Below are 16,605 nucleotides of genomic sequence, written 5' to 3' on the forward strand. Positions count from 1 at the left end.
TAAAAAATAAAACGTTGCAACAAATAAGGCCAAATAGAGGCCATGAAGAATCATGTCTGGCCTTTTGATTGTCTCTTTCATTTCCAAGGATTACTTTCTTCTCTTCCACTCCACTGGCAGGAAAAATACAATCAAAAAACCCACTCAGACCAACAAATGGACCTTTATATTTAAAATGTCAATTCTGATTTGGAGATGACCAAAGGTGAGCATCTGAGCGGGTCCATTGCTAAGTCACAGCAAAGTTCACCCAAACTTCCTTGAGAAAAACAAAAGTTTCCAAATTCCCATTGGTTTGGCCATGAAAAACCAAACATAATCAAAGATTTATTTCCAGTACAACTGAAACCATAGTTTAATCGCTACCCCACACACTCATTCAGGATTGGCAAATCAGTATGACAGGCAAGACTATAAACTTGTTTTGTACTGGTAAAAGTGTTGGTATTCAATGAAAAGAGAATACAAGTTTAGTGAAAACAATCCAAAATATCTAGTTTAATATTAAATAATTTCATATTTGCTATTTATTTCATGAGCATAACAGTTGTGATACTATGCATTTTTGTACTACATTATATGTAAGCATTTACAGTTGTATGTAGAATGATATTTGGTATTGCACACAAGATGACCATTGGTAAGTGTGCACAATTGTAAGAATGTTACTACCCACAGAGAGACATAAATTGTCAGAATAGCATATTTATACTAAGAACGTGTATAGATTAGAAAAATTTACAATCACACTTCAATTAACTTCCTTTTTTGAAGTATTAGAAATAGCTAACATCCTGAGCCGGTCACAGGGATGAACAACACACATTATAGATGGCAACAAGCCACCACAATATTTTATTTGCCATTTATTTTTTTACAAACAGAAACTTAATATGAAGCATGACTGTATTTCTTTCGAACAAGAAGTTCTGTCACTACGTCTTGAAGAACGTATGTGTGTTTATATGTAGGTATTTTAGAGTGACTTGGGGAAAAGAGGGAAGACATCCAATCTGCTCAGACCTTTAACTAATCTCTTGAAAATTACTGACCCATTGAAGCTAAGAAAGAAAAAGGCATCTGTGAAGACTTGCAATACCTGACGGGCTTGATAATATTCCCTTAGTAGATGGTCTCTCTGGATGATAGCTTCTGTTCTCTCTTTCCTGGCAACATCTCTTTCTTCCTTCACTGTCTCTATATCCTTGCAAGCTTGGTCAAGTTCCTTCTGGGCCTCAGCTTTGTCCTTCACTTCATGACAGTATTTTTCCAGCAACTCATTCCTCTCACAAATTGCTCGATCTCTTTCCACTAGAGCTGAGTTTAGCTCCTAAAACAAGATCGTTTGCAGTAGGTTAAGTACAGAAGGAAATAATTCATCTTTCCAACTGGATACACACTGACACCTTAAAAGCCTAGAGAGTTTACCACTAATATTCTGAAAAATCGTAGCAGAACAGGACTGTACTCACATTACATACAAGTAAGTACTAGTAAAGAATATTAAATTTGGTATTACACATATCATACCATCACATTAGCACAGTGCTATGTCAAAAGTAAGCAAGAATCTGGGAGCATTCACAGTTTTGAGGAACCTAAATGAGGGAAAGTTCTTAACCAGTCAGACTTGGTAGTTTAAAAAGGCTTTAAATATAGCAAAGGGTAAGAATATATATTGCAAATATTTTTAAGCAACTACCTTGATTTTTATAGGACTGAAATAATTCAGACAACCCAGCTACATAAGTATCTTAGAGCTTCCTCATAAGTTTTAAAGGGACATTGAAGTCATATGCCAGTAAGACACCAATGTGCAAAGATAAAACTACAGTATGCCATAAAGCAGAATGAAAGCACATCTTATTAAATGTGGAATTCAACTGCATCATAATAAAAAAAATGAGGTAAATGTAGCTTTAAAATACAATCTGTCCTTTTAAAATCGTTTAGACTTCCTATTGGAAAAATGAGGCATTGTAACAGTTGAATTTCATGCCACTAAATTTTAAGGAGGTGCAGCTCTCTAGAAGCATTCAGCCAATGGCTACAAAGAAGTCCTTCTACATATAGGCACTCCCAGCTGAAAACTATTGATGTTTTGATCTCAAAAAGATTACCAGAGAGAGCTGACATCTCAAAAGCAAAAGAAGAAAAGGGTCTAAATACTTAAGGACAGAAAGACATCATGGCATAAACTGACTTCCCTTTTATTTTCCTCTACAGTTTCCAAGGAATAAGATTGAGTATTTAAAGCATGGGTGACAACTGCATTTTGCTTTACTAACATAATTGTTTTTGAGATATGGCATCTAATTAAGGCTAGTCAGGCTTTTCTGCGACAATATCAAAAGCAGTATTGTTGCTGTAGAGTAACAGACAAGCACTAGAATTAATGACTCACTCTGAACTTTAAACATATCAGTGAATGTCAATTACCCGAGCACTCAAGTTTTTTCAACATCAGGAAGAGCTTCCGTTGCTCAGTACCTCTGAAGAGAGAAATCCCTGACCCATCTGGCACTGCAAACTAATTTTAGTACTGGAAGCAATGTTTTGCACAGCTTAACTATAGACTGTATGAAATGCTCAAATGCATGTATAAAACTTACACAAAAACATTAAGTCTTTTCCCGCATGCAGCTGAGATGAAAGTCATCAAGTATGAAGGCAGAGGGAAAGTTCTCAGCAAGCCCTTCATTAAACAAGAATTTACAGTACTTTAAGGTGATAGGAAAAAATACATATTGTCACAGTTTATTCCAGCATGCTCAATATAAACTATCTGAATAAGAACAGCCATTGCCTCCAGTGGTCAGTCGTAAAATTTCACCTCTGTCTTTTTCCTGTTACATTTGCACAAAATTACAACACTATAGCACAGGGCAATGTGCCATTTGGCACTGACTAGAGCAGCTTTTGTCTGGAAACATTAGAGCGGCTTGGTTTAAGAACAATCCTGAATTTGTGAAGAATTCTTATGTTTGAAGGAAGTTCTTGCATCAGAATATAGTGCAATAAGGATAAAATACAGGATAAAATACAACAGGTCTATTAAACAGAGGGGAAAGCTGACTACCACTGAGATGAAACAAGACATTCTAAGTATTTGCTGGAGCAAAAGATTATGCCAAAACCAAACACCACTGGGGAAAGTAGAGGGGGAAATCTATAACATCTAATCCCTAGCTTTGAGTGGCCAAACTCATAAAACCTTAATCCAAAACTGTCCACAGCACAAAATCCTGAGATTTCTTCTATTATCTCTATAAAAGCCAGACAATTAGTACATTTTGGATGTAAATTAACCCATTATGTTTGGGCATATGTGACCAATAAAGCTTAAATACCCAACTAGAACATTGACTGACTGACCTCATCAGTAACTGCTCACATTATAATGCTTAAAAATCAATGTCTTCTCCATTTTAGTTGCTTTTGCGTTTCTTTGGGACAGAAGAGGTACACTAGCAAACACAAGCTTCAGGGAAGAAACTACATTTTAAATAACCTAAATGGATTCAGTGCTGTTTCAATCAGTCAATGGGCGCTATGTAATAAGGCACTTAAAGCTGCTGTACATCAAAAGGAAAGCGAAGACCATTAAGTAATATTTTGGCAAGCACCAGACCAAGTATTCACTGACAGGATTAATCCCACTTACGCAGGAGCACCTTTCAGGATACTATTTCAAGTGAACATATCACTTGATCAATAAATTTTTTCAATGTTTCAAACATTGGCCTTGCCAGAAGTAGAAAATCCCTTATGCACTGAATGCAGCTGCAGCGAGCCAGTACTATGTGACACAGGAACATACCTACTCACCAGCAGAAGAGTCATAGCTACAAGAAAAGAAAACAGGAACAAAAAGAAAACTCACAGTACTGCTATTTTACACCTTTTAGTACATTATAGAAGCAGTTACTTCTGCTTTCTGATGGGCCATTTCTGGGGGTGAAGAAAAATGCATGTCTGCGCCCTGCCAGCATCTCACTCACCAGTCCTAGGCTCTTTCTGGTTCTTATTCAAACACCCGTTCAAGTCATCTAGGTAGGAGGGAATATCCACGTATTTAAAATTTTAATTTCCTGCCCCTTAAAGCACTTTGGCAAATTACTCATAGTGCCACAATGACAGATACAACAAATTGGAGCAGAACAACTAATTTTGGCTGCTTCCATCAGTATTCCTTATTAGCTACCTACCCCGATTCCACTGAAATCAACAGATAATTCTATTGGCTTAATGGCTTTGATGAAAGTAGAATGGGTATGAAACATGTATTAAAACCTCACTCACTGTAGAAGCTAAATTACTTAGCTGACAAATACGCAGCGTTGAAAACTGTGAATTTTTAAAACCAAAGTTAGTTATTTTTAAAAGCCCCGATGCTGTATGTCACAATCCACATTATGTCCCTCAACAACGGTGTTATTTAAAAAAAAGCTCCACACTTTAATTTTTCATAAAGGGCATTTTGTTCAGATGTAATGCTGTGAAAAAAGTAAAATGAGATTTATAGGCAATGCAATATGTTTGCTTGTATCTATTTCATGCTAAATTAAGTATTTTTAAACCAAAGGGTCAAGTGAATGCATGTCAGCTGAAATGAAACCAAGCAGCAAATTGTGTTTTGGAAACCTTAACAGCATCATTATAACATGGTTGTGGTATAAGCATTTCAAGAACATATTGCTGAAAAATACAAAGTTCTGGTTTCACACACTTTAAGGCATGCCTGAGTTGTACTGAAAAATCTTCAAAATATCCTCTTTAACTTAAAGGCAGAAGGAGGGCAAATGAGTAAGAACATGCATGTCAGCACAGGCTTTGCATAAATGTTTGAGACTACTTTATCATGTACCGTCTTATGTCATAGTAGATAGTATCCAGTGGTTCCTGTAGAGGTTAGAAGTTAAAAATAATGAATATTTTAGAGCGATATTGCTACAGAGAGCATTACTTGAGAAGGCATAGAAAACTAATGCAGTAAAGGAAAGATTTATAATCTGCAGAACAGAATTAAGTCAAGTGAATAGCAAATTTCAATTTTTCAAACAGGGAAACTTAATAAATTGATAGTATAAAGGACTGCTATAGGAAAACATCAGCACAGAATTTCCTCTTTGCAGTGCATTCCTGTTTTCCATTAATCAGTCATACATTTCTGATTCTAGCATCAACAATGTATACTCATTTCCCTTCCCCACCAAAACAATAGGTTAGTACCTGTCTTAGCGCTTCCATCTCCTCACTAGCCACTCGCTTCTCAGAAGAAGTGTTCTTCAGTTTGGACTCTGCAAGCTCCAGCTCTGTTTGAAGCTTATCTACCTCTTTGATTACTTGATCTCTCTCACTCATTATGAGGCGATATTCATTGAAAACTGAATCCCTTTCTTCCTTGTATTTTTCTGCATCCTTTGCTGCTTTCAGCTGCATTGTTTTGAACCTTGTAACCTCCGACTGTAATCGTTCCATCTCTCTCTGCAACTCTTTGTTTTGTGCTGTGGTGTTGCTTAGTTCCTGCTGTACTGATTCAAATCTAAAACCAAGCAGAAACGCCAGTAAGATACTTGTTCCTCATTTTCCTTTTTCATACATTAAGGATTTAGCTGGATAACCAAATGTATCCATTGGTAAAACACAACCACAGAGGACTTCTTAGACAATGTACAATCAGTGCGGCAATATAAAAGTTAGTCTAATTATTGCTTTAGGAATATTAGTGAACCTTCAGGAATATTAGAGAACCTCTTTAAGGAATTGAAACATAAAAATTATTAGAAATAATTTAGAATTAGTTTCATTATTAAAAGTAAATTTCTAACAAATTATTCTAAGAGTAATGCAAAACATTACCGTTATTTAGTAGCACAAGTTTAACTGTATTTACTGCGCTGAGCTCTGCTCATCTTAGAAGTTAAATCCTTCTCCCAGCACATGCTTTCAGGCATGTGGGAAGAAGGGAGACAAATGCAGAAATTAGAAAAAACAGAACAACTTCCACATGCCCAAATATGCCATAAGGTTGGTAATGGATAGGTTAGAGGAGAAAAAAATCCTGGGTTTACAGTAAAAATGCAGACAATGGAACTAAAACCAGGTAATTCAAACGCTACTGTTTGTTTTCATCAGTAGGTCATCCAGTAAAAGTGAAATGCAAAATATCTTAATATTTTTAAAATTTACTTTTGACCATTGACACAGACAAAAATGTATGTATTTTATCACTACAACCTACTGAAGTATGGTGCAATCAAAAAAAGGACATAAAAAGTTTAATTTAATTTGTAAGTAGTTACTTCTGTGTTTATATTGACAAAGCATTCTTAAAAGTGGGAATATGATTCCACACACAAGTTCACAATTAGGTTTGAAAAGGAACTTCTCCTAAGAAGTGTTTTATCACAGTCAGACACTAAGATTTCCTTGCATGTTTTTTCCAAAACTCACAGGTAAATGCCATTGATGTAAACACTGTACCTAACTTGATGGACTTTTACGGTTATCCAAATTTCACGTGCCCACAAACCTCTGGCAGACTTTGTTCTCTCTCTCTCACACACACCTCTCACTGTTTAAAAGTGCAATTTCTTGTCTAATCCAGCATGTTGCCTGACCTTTCCCGAGAGAAAGCTGTAAACCCAATTTCAAATACTTCCTTAAAAGCCTCAGTGTATTCAAAGCATTGCCATAGCTTTACTGAGGCATCTGCCAGTAATTTCAAAACCATCACCCTGCTCCTTTTGGGAAATTCTTCAGTTTAAGAGATCATCGGGTTGGCACTACAAAAGACGTAACATATTACAGACGGGATTTATTTTTTTCTTTTCAGAACTGTGAGCGTGAAGGTAAGAAGAATATACCATAGGAGAAGTACCAGGATGTATCAGAAATCTAAGAGACCTCATCGTCATGTGAGAACCCACAGTACATATGCAAACTATTTGGTGGTAAAATCAAGGACAACACTGGGAGGATACAGGGGACAGGGGAGGAGAAAAGATTTAACACAATGTTTGCCAAGCAAAAAAAATATCATCAGTAAGGAAGAAAAAAAAAACACAAAGGAAAAAAATAATGAAACAATCAACAACACAACCAAACCACAAGCAGCATACTAGCATGGGAAAGCAATCAGAGGAAGAAAGTCTCTGCCACAGGAAGACGTTCATATTAAATAGTGATAACTGAGGAAACCCGAAAGCAAAGTTCCAGCTGAAACACCTTGGCCTTGCTTGACCTTGTATTGCCTCCTATGGAGGAAATACAGGCAGCTGGATCACATTTTCAGATGCCTTCTGTAGAGAAAGCCCATTTCTAACAACTGTTGTGAATGGGTTGCAAGGGTCAGTAGCAGTAAGTATGGGTTTACAAGGAGCAACCAATACTGAAAAGAACCCTTACAAGGACTACCTGCTTTGTCTTCAGTGCAATTGCAAACTACAGGCAGATCTGTCCGAGTGCCATGGCCCACATTCAAAATGCAGAGGCACATGTGTTAGGGTAAGGTTTAGCGCACGGGAATTAGATGCTGGTATAGCTAATTTGGAAGCTGCAAACTATTCACCAATTAAATCATCTCAGTAGCATTCATATGCTGTGTATTATTGTGACGACATTACAGATAAAAGAAAAAAGGCGAAACACTTCTCTGATATTTTTTACGGCCAAGGATTAATTCAAAATGAGACCTGGGTCATCACTGGAGCACTCTGCTCTCTCTAAAACCTATTTCGACTGTGCTTACGCTTGGTATTAATTTAAAAATTAGTGCTGCAATTTAAGACCCATTAATCTTCAAACTACAAGTTTAAGTCTTATGTTCTGAGAAGTACACACACCTGAAATGCATTTTAAAAAATTTTCATCAGTCACCCAGAGAAATATGGGTTTTGTTATGAAGAAAGGGTATAAACATATGACAAATAAAGGTTTCTATAAATACAAACAAGTAAAAAAGAAGTCCAGACCCAAAGCCAACTGAATAAAATGCAAAAATTCCTGACATTCAGTTATATGAATTTAGTTGGATCACTGGTCCACAGGAACATGAACACCTTTCATGAAATTCTCAAAACCAACTGTATTGGGTCTGCATGGCAAGGTTTTGGTAGCTGGGGGGCTAACAGGAGTGGCTTCAGTGAGAAGCCGCTAGAAGCTTCCCCTGTGTCCGATAGAGCCAATGCCAGCCAGCTCCAAGACAGATCCACCGCTGGCCAAGGCCGAGCCCATCAGCGTTGGTGGTAGTGCCTCTGGGATAACAGATTTAAGAAGAGAAAAAAGTTGCTGGGGCACAGAAACTGCAGCCGGAGAGAGGAGTGAGAAGATGTGAGAGAAACAACTCTGCAGACACCCAGGTCAGTGAAGAAGGAGGAGGAGGAGGTGTTCCAGGCACCAGAGCAGAGATTTCCCCCGCAGTCCATGGAGAAGACCATGGTGAGGCAGGCTGTCCCCCTGCAGCCCAGGGAGGTCCACAGTGGAGCAGATATCCACCTGCAGCCCGTGGAGGACCCCATGCCGGTGCAGGTGGATGCCCAAAGGAGGCTGTGACCCTGTGGGAAGCCAGCACTGGAGCAGGCTCCCGGCAGGACCTGCGGCCCCGTGGAGAGAGGAGCCCACACTGGAGCAGGTTTTCTGGCAGGGCTTGTGACCCTGCGGGGGACCCACGCTGGAGCAGTGTGCTCCTGAAGGACTGCAGCCCATGGAAGGGACACACGCTGGAGCAGTTCGTGATGGACTGCAGCCTGTGGGAAGGGCCCATGTTGGAGAAGTTCATGGAGAGTAACTGTCTCCCATGGGAGGGACCCCATGCTGGAGCAGGGAAAGAGTGATGAGTCCTGCCCCTGAGGAGGAAGGAGCGGCAGAGACAACGTGTGATGAACTGACTGCAACCCCCATTCCCCGTTCCCCTGCACTGCTGGTGGGGAGGAGGTAGAGAATTCGGGAGTGAAGCTGTGCCTGGGAAGAAGGGAGGAGTGGGGGGAAGGTGCTTGTAAGATTTGGTTTCATTTCTTATTATCCTACTCTGATTTGATTGGTAATAAACTAAATTAATTTCCCCAAGTTGAGTCTGTTTTGCCTGTGACAGTAATTGGCGAGTGATCTCTCCCTATCCCTATCTCAACCCACAAGCTTTTTGTTACATTTCCTCTCCCCTGTCCAGCTGAGCAGGGGAGTGACAGAGCAGCTTTGGTGGGCACCTGGCATCCAGCCAGGGTCAACCCACCATACCAACCTCTGCTCAGCATCAAACCACACCTTCTCAAGAAGGAGACCTAAATCACAAGACCATAAAACAAATATGTTGAGCTTCTACATGTATCAGCATGGTTGCAGTGTTTCTTGGAGTATACGTTAGGCCTTTCCTCACTTTCAGGAATCCATGGCAGTTTAAATTACATAACTAATTCTCTTATTACTCATATTCTCCTATAACTTAATCAGATTTATCACAACTATGCACATGCTATTCACGAGTACATTATTATCTATGCTCAATCTCACCTTTTTGAAATACTAAAAGTCTATGAATGTGGAAAAAACCCTATTTTTTTAGCTTTGGTCTGTGGGAGTTGTATATTAGCCCTAACTTATGTCAGTGAAAACATTCTCAACACGCCCGCAGATGCTCTTTGGAGCCCTTCTTCCTACCCTGTATGTGTAACTGTGTATGCTTAATATCACAAAGGAAAGGAGAGATGTTAAGTGTGGTGTGACATAGTGTCTGTGCCCTTCTGTTTTGGCACTTGTGCTGCTCATAGCAGCAGCGCTTTCTCAGTGAAGCAAGACTCTCAGACGCCTGCATCCAGTGAATTCTGCTGCCAGCCCAAAGCTCTGTCTCAGAGTCCCACACAGTCTGCAATTCTAATATCATGAAAACTTAACTTATGCTTGAGAACGTTTTCATTTGCTAAATACCATTTAGAAAATGCAACCTCTTACTGACTTGGTTTTTTATATTTAAATAAAATTATATATGTTGATGGGCTCACCACCCATTGAGGAGTTCGTTTGGAACACAAAGTCTGAGGTTTAACAAAACTTTGTTTGTATTTGACTCCTGTGTCTACGACTAAGAAGAAACACAGCTTGAAAGGCAGAATATCCCTTTCTCACATGAGCTAAACAATGGTTAAAATTCCTCATACAATTCCAAAACCCTAACTGGGAAATCCTTTTCTCAAGAAAAAGCACCGTTTCCCCAAATAAACATCCCCATCACACCTTTTAGAACCTTCCAGAAAATCTTATATAGAAATGCATGCTTACTCACCGCACCAAGATAACACATACACTGGAGAAAAAACTTTAGGAAAAAAGTCAGAAAATTATTTGCGATTCTACCACAGAGAAAATAAGAGGCTGCATTAGAATAGTTACTGCCTTCACAGAATACCTGAAAGGTATCAAAACTTGATTATACCTTCTAAGAGAGGATGAATATTGCTGCTGAAAATGTATTGCTGTGTCCCTTTGCTTCATTAACATGTCAATCTGTTTCTGAAGACGTCTGTTCTCCTCCTCAGCCTGTTCTAGGCGGCTCAGATCCGTATTGTGACTTGCAATCTTCTCATTGTACCGTTTCCTTAGGGCATCATAATCCTTCTTCACACCCTCTAACTTGTCCATTGCTGTGTCATAAAGTTTATTTAATATCTCTGATGATCCATTTTGCTTCATAACCTAAAAAAATGCCAGAAACTGTATTAATAAATTCAGTTTTTAATCAGTTCAATAAATTGGATTTAAAATATATATAAGAAACCGTATCAGAACAAACATATATTAACTAATTTTAATAATCATTCTTTTTAATGACTAAGGAAACACTAAGCCACTTCTAAGCATTATTGTTAGTCTAAGCATTACATCTGCTTAATGTTAACCGAGTAAAAAAATATGCTTTACCACAACTTGGAGTGCGCAAGTTTATGAAAAACTCTCCCTAATGATAACTGCTACCAACAGCTATTAAACCTATGGGTTTTTTTAAATACTTTGTAGTTTTAGCAAGAGGTAATCGTTATTTGATGACCAAGATGATAGCAGTAATTTAGGAAATGACCACGAGGTGGCATTCGTGACAGGTTGCCTGTATCCTCCGCGAACAAATTAAATAATTTAAAACTTCAAGAGAATAAAATCGACCCTAAATATGTTAGAAATGCAGGCATGTTATTTTAATATTCATACAATATTTCATCTAAAAACTACCCACAGAGGTTTGTATTTCAAAAGCTATCCTTAAAATATGAACAGCAAGAGAAAAATCCATTTTAACATGAATGAAGTCTGACCTGAATCTTAGTTTCAAATTAATTTCCATCGACATAAGAATCTTCTTGTAAATAGCAACGTTGATGATAAATGACCAGCAACAACAGAAAGCCCCTAATGAGCTTCAGTAAATCTAGTCGTCCTTCTTTCTCAAAAGGCAAAGAAATGTGCCTGAAACGAGGCCTTACCTCCCCCCCTGCTTTTTTTTTAATGCTATGCTCATTTTTTTCTGTTTTTGTCTTTTAAATTGAAATTTGGCCTTGATGGAGCAGTGGGAGGAAACAGGAATGCCCTATATAGAGGGGTGCCAGGAATTTGTATAACCTTAACATTAGCCTACAAAGGCACATCCCTAACTACCTGAAAAGAAAAAGTATTAAAAAATTAGAAGGAAAAAAAAAGAGAGAAAACATGAGCTCTACAAAAAGCTGAAACCAAACATGTAGCAACTACCCTACATGCACAAATTGGCTCCTCATCTTCTTTTGTGTCTTATATTCAGAGTAAGGATCAGTTCCCGAACATGGAAGAACCTGGATGCCTGCAGACCAAAAGGAAAGGAGACTGAAACGAGACTGAGTGCTCTTTGCCCACTACTCACTGCCCATAGGTAGCGGATAACAACCATCACTGTCAGGAAAACACTTCTCTCCACAGTCAAGCCTCACACTGGTCTCCTTTAACTAAGGCATATGTAAAGTGTAAATACATATTGATTTAAACCCACTCAAGAGAGCTGTTTTCCTGAAGACTACTTCCCAAAGCATTTTGAGAACAGGTTTGAGAACCAAGTATTTAAGAATCCAAACAGAAACAAACCACTTCTCACTGTCTAAAGCATATACAGAATGTCTTTTTGCTAAAAACACACTAAATAATCAAGGAAAAGAAGGATGAATATACTAGAAACTGGATGGAATTCAGCATAAACTTGCTAACAGAGATTTGATAGAGGAGAAACGCCATAAACAGGAAGCAGTGTAATGAGGAAGGTGTCCCATTCAAAATCCCAGTCTGAGAAAAAGTAAATAGTCCCAGCTGGACCAAGGAAGACAGCCATGGCAACAAGAAACTTCATACGTGAGCAGCAGAAACTTAAGCTGGTCAGCTGCTACACAGCAAATCCATGACAATCCCACACAAAGAGTAACCCGATCAAAAGTTTTTGCTCTCTGAGGCCACCATGATGTGTTTTGCTACAGCCTGACAACGAAACAACACGTCAGAGGGATCGACACAGAGTTAGACTAATTCAGATGAGAAATGACACAGACAAGATAAGACTCTTGGCGCCCCTTCAAGACACCATGATTCACTCTGACATGCTGAGAAATGGAGTTACACAACTTTCTCACCAAGAGTCACATACATAGTCGTCTTTAAAGGTTTAATCATGATGTTGACATGAGACTCAATTTCTTAATTAAATACTGACAATGATACTTTAGCTTCCTTTTGTGCTGCCAAATAATTTCAAACTTTACGACAGAACCTCAAAATACAATAGCCTTCTCTCGGAGTCTGCTTTGCAGACTGGGAAACTGAGGCACAGAACAATTACGCGATTTGCCGAGATTTACACAGCAAACCATTTCTGCTATCCTCTGAGCCAAGCCACTAAACCATTTCACAGCAGAACTCTCAAGACAGTGTTAGAGGAAGGGATCAAAAGGAAATACAAATCTTCACTCCTTTTTGCACAAGCCCTCAAGCACCTGTTGAAGCACCATTCAGCACATCCAGCTTGCTTTGACCTTTGCCCCCCCTACCCTAGCAAATAATTATTTTTGTTTGCATAGGTTTTGCTTCTGAAGCCTAATGTTTGAATTGCAAGTTTGCCCCCGTGAATCAACCTACACACAGTTAACCAAGATACTCTGTTTAACCATTCCACAGGTTACTGTAACTATTCTAACTAAATGATCAGACTTTTCCATAGGTGAACCACTGACCCGATACAAACAGTTGCTCCTTACTATTACTCTCTTCTTTCTTCAGACTGTGTGAACAATGTTGGCCTGGAGACAGCCTGTTACACATAGTTCTGAAACATTCACCTCTTCCAGTCCTGAAAAGCTTGTCTTTTTTTTGTTTCAAGTTCAAAAACATTAATCAGCTGTAGCTTTGTTCTAACTGAATAGCATCTGCAAACCTAAATAACCAAACTTAGCTCAGTCAGTCCCCTAACATTTATGGTGTCAATAGAACAATTTAAAAAAAAAAAAAACCAAACAAAAACAAAACAACCCCAACAAGACACACATACCACGAAAACCAAACAAAACCCCCACAAACCCATCTCTGTCACTTTTTAAAATTGTGATTCTTTCCAAAAAAACAAACATAGCATGTAAGTTTAAAGTTAGTCCTGTCCCATAAAACAGCTGTCTTTTTAATCACTTTGCAACTTCAAGCTAGGTTTTCGATGCCTCTCCACCTACTTAAAAAAAAAATATCATACATATACAATCTTCCTCATGTACATTTTTTTCACCTCTGCATCAAAATTTCTTAATACCACCTAATATTCTATATCCCTCATTATTCTTTCCAGCTAGACACAGAAAATCAATCAGTATCCAAAAATCTCATTTTCTCCCCTAGTGCTATAAAGTGTACAGCGGATGTTTTAGAATCAGTAAGACATAAAAGGCAGCAACGCTGCACATTCAGTTTTATAGACTTACTTACCAAAACAACAATTCATGATCTCTTCCAGCACGTACACTACAAGCTGTAGCTTACCTGCTGCTGCTGGCTGCGCAGGTCCGTTATCTCTTTCTGATCCTCATCGTGAAGCCTCTTCATTTCCTCACACGACTGCTGGAGATGATTATGTTCTCGCACCAACTGCGTATTTTTCCTCTTCAAGGTATCCATGTCCTCCTTCAGCTGTGACTGGTCACTCAGCAGCCGACTGTGCAACGTGCTGTCACGGCACACAGAAAATTCTCTTAGAGGCTAACTTGCAAGGACAAAGTCCTGGACTAATTCATTTCAAGCATGAGTTTCCTACCAAGAAAGCAGGTCAAACCAATTCAATTCTGCGTATTTGAGTATTCTAAACACCAGGAAAAAAAAAATCAGACCAATCAGGAACATAAGTATGAAAATATGGGAAAGTACACAGTACTCTTAAAACGTATCAGAAGACATGACGGATTTATGCCACCCATCAATGCCATTTCATAGCAAGCAGAGAGACAGAAATGGTGTAATGTGAGCATAAGGTGATCCTGGAGATAATAGGAATTATCCCACTAATCACCTCCACTTTCTCTTGGGCCCCTCAGCTGAGCAGCAGCTAACCAAAATACAGATGAAAACTACAAAAAAAAAATCTCCTTCTACACTATTGTTTTAAAAACAAACAAATACAAAACCCCAAACAAACAAAAATACTCCACAACTAAAACACACTATGTATGTTTCAACTACATTCAAGCAGGTAAAAAGCTATCAAAGTTACTCCAAACTTTGGTATGCAAGCCATAATTACTGAAAGAAATACACTCCCACTTAAAAATTAACAACTGAGAGCCACATGAGGAGGCTATCATTCAGATCATGATTCAAGGTAGCAGCCCAAAATTAGACCAGACCACTGCCAAAAAAGAGCAGAAACATCAATTGATTATATTTTACTACTGCAAATCAAATAAAAAGTGACATCTGGATACTGACAAGTATTTTTGTTGTTGAAACAGAATGATTCAAACTGAACTTTCACACCTGCTGGTAAAATGTTCAAAGTCCATTTTTATTTAAAAAACAAACAAACAAACAAACCAAAAAAACCCCAAAACCCATAACACGCAGCAACGAATAGAACCAATTCACATTTTAAGATACTTTGTATTCCTTCCTTATGAAGTGAAATACCAGCATTTACTGTACAGAATGACCCAAAGCATTAAAATGGAAATTAGAACAACCTGCTAAAAAAAACCAAACCAAAACAAAAAAAACTGACAAATTATATTCACACAATTAAACACACATAATCTTTACATGTAGGTAATTAATCTGCCTTTTTTTAATTATTATTTTAAACATGGGCGTTTAAGAATTACTGCAGGAGAAAATAACATTTGAATAACATATTCTACTCAATTCCTTTCTTTACCCTAAGAATTACTCATAGGATGAACAGGAATCACATGCATGGATTTCAACATGTGTTGTCATATTTTGGGCACCTAAACTCCAACAGTGAGTTTCAGCCTCTCTGAAGCTTTAAGTAGGAAACTGAATTATTCAAATCCAAGTAAATAAGTTCTTATAATAAAAAGAATTACCTCTGAATCAATCCAAATTTGCTATACTTTCTTCTGACCAGATTATCTTAGTCTGTAGTAAATATAAATGCAAAAGCTTGTACTTGTATATATGCATCATTTTGCAGAAGCCTAAATTGTTGGTCTCTGAGGAATGTGCCTATATTTGTGGCATACTTGAGTATTTCAATCACTCATTCTATCTTTTAGAACTGAAGAGTTTTTCTCCTGTTATGAGAGGGTAAATCCTTTTATACTATCACGGAAATACTGAAATAAACAGTGTTAACACAGTATGGTTTCAGGGACTACAGAACTTCTAAATAAGGTGAGCAAACCACTCATTTTTTAGGATAAAGAATACAAGTGTTTCATGTCAGCATTGGATGGACACAGGTAACTCAGCTTTGAAAAGAATCCATCTACAACGTACAGTACACTAATGCTTTGCACAAAATTCACTAGCAAATTAAAATACTCAAAAATCCTCAAATAAAACTAGGAATAAAGCTCTTCGTAAAGAAGCCACATGACTCGCTACATCTGCACCTGTCGAAAACCTTTAATACTATTTTCAGGTTTTAGAAAAAGAACATAGGGAAACGATGCCTATCTTTAAAGGCTTGAAGAGTTGTGGGTGAAAGTGCTATGTAAGAACTAGCAGCCCCCAATGAAAACAAATGCTGTCATTAAATACTAGTCATACATTACAGTATAGATTTAAGTGAAGTAAACTTCAAACCGAGAATTTATCTGCATTTCTATTTCTGAGCTGTCATCTTTTCAAGTGAAGAGAACATGTTCCTACTTGCATCAACAACTGATTTTTAAACAGAAATACAAGCTAGAAATATTCACCATTTTCCCCGTGTTATTGCATTTTCATAAACGCTCACAATTGGTCTAAACCTGTGTTAAAACTTACACAAATTGGCATGAGAGCTATCACAACCTATTAAAAATGAGTAAGAAATTACATTCTCTCAAATTACATTCTGCTCTCCAGTCTGACAGTAAGACTACTGGATTGTAATTGCAAGTCAGT

The 16,605-nt window shown here is 38.0% G+C and overlaps 1 protein-coding gene across 1 annotated transcript in view; it reads right to left on the bottom strand.

Annotated features, from left to right (window-relative positions):
- DLG5 (discs, large homolog 5 (Drosophila)) overlaps positions 1 to 16,605 on the bottom strand; it is a 112,538-nt gene that overhangs the window by 36,501 nt on the left and 59,432 nt on the right. The window contains exons 5-7 of the mRNA XM_010567827.1: positions 14,029 to 14,212; positions 10,430 to 10,689; positions 5,233 to 5,545 (exon numbers count right to left, since the gene is read on the bottom strand). Coding sequence (XP_010566129.1) covers positions 5,233 to 5,545; positions 10,430 to 10,689; positions 14,029 to 14,212 — 757 coding nt within the window. The remainder of the gene's footprint in view (positions 1 to 5,232; positions 5,546 to 10,429; positions 10,690 to 14,028; positions 14,213 to 16,605) is intronic.

The sequence above is a fragment of the Haliaeetus leucocephalus genome, unplaced genomic scaffold (assembly GCF_000737465.1).
Source record: "Haliaeetus leucocephalus isolate CR32 unplaced genomic scaffold, Haliaeetus_leucocephalus-4.0 Scaffold229, whole genome shotgun sequence".
In the NCBI taxonomy this organism is placed as follows: domain Eukaryota; kingdom Metazoa; phylum Chordata; class Aves; order Accipitriformes; family Accipitridae; genus Haliaeetus; species Haliaeetus leucocephalus.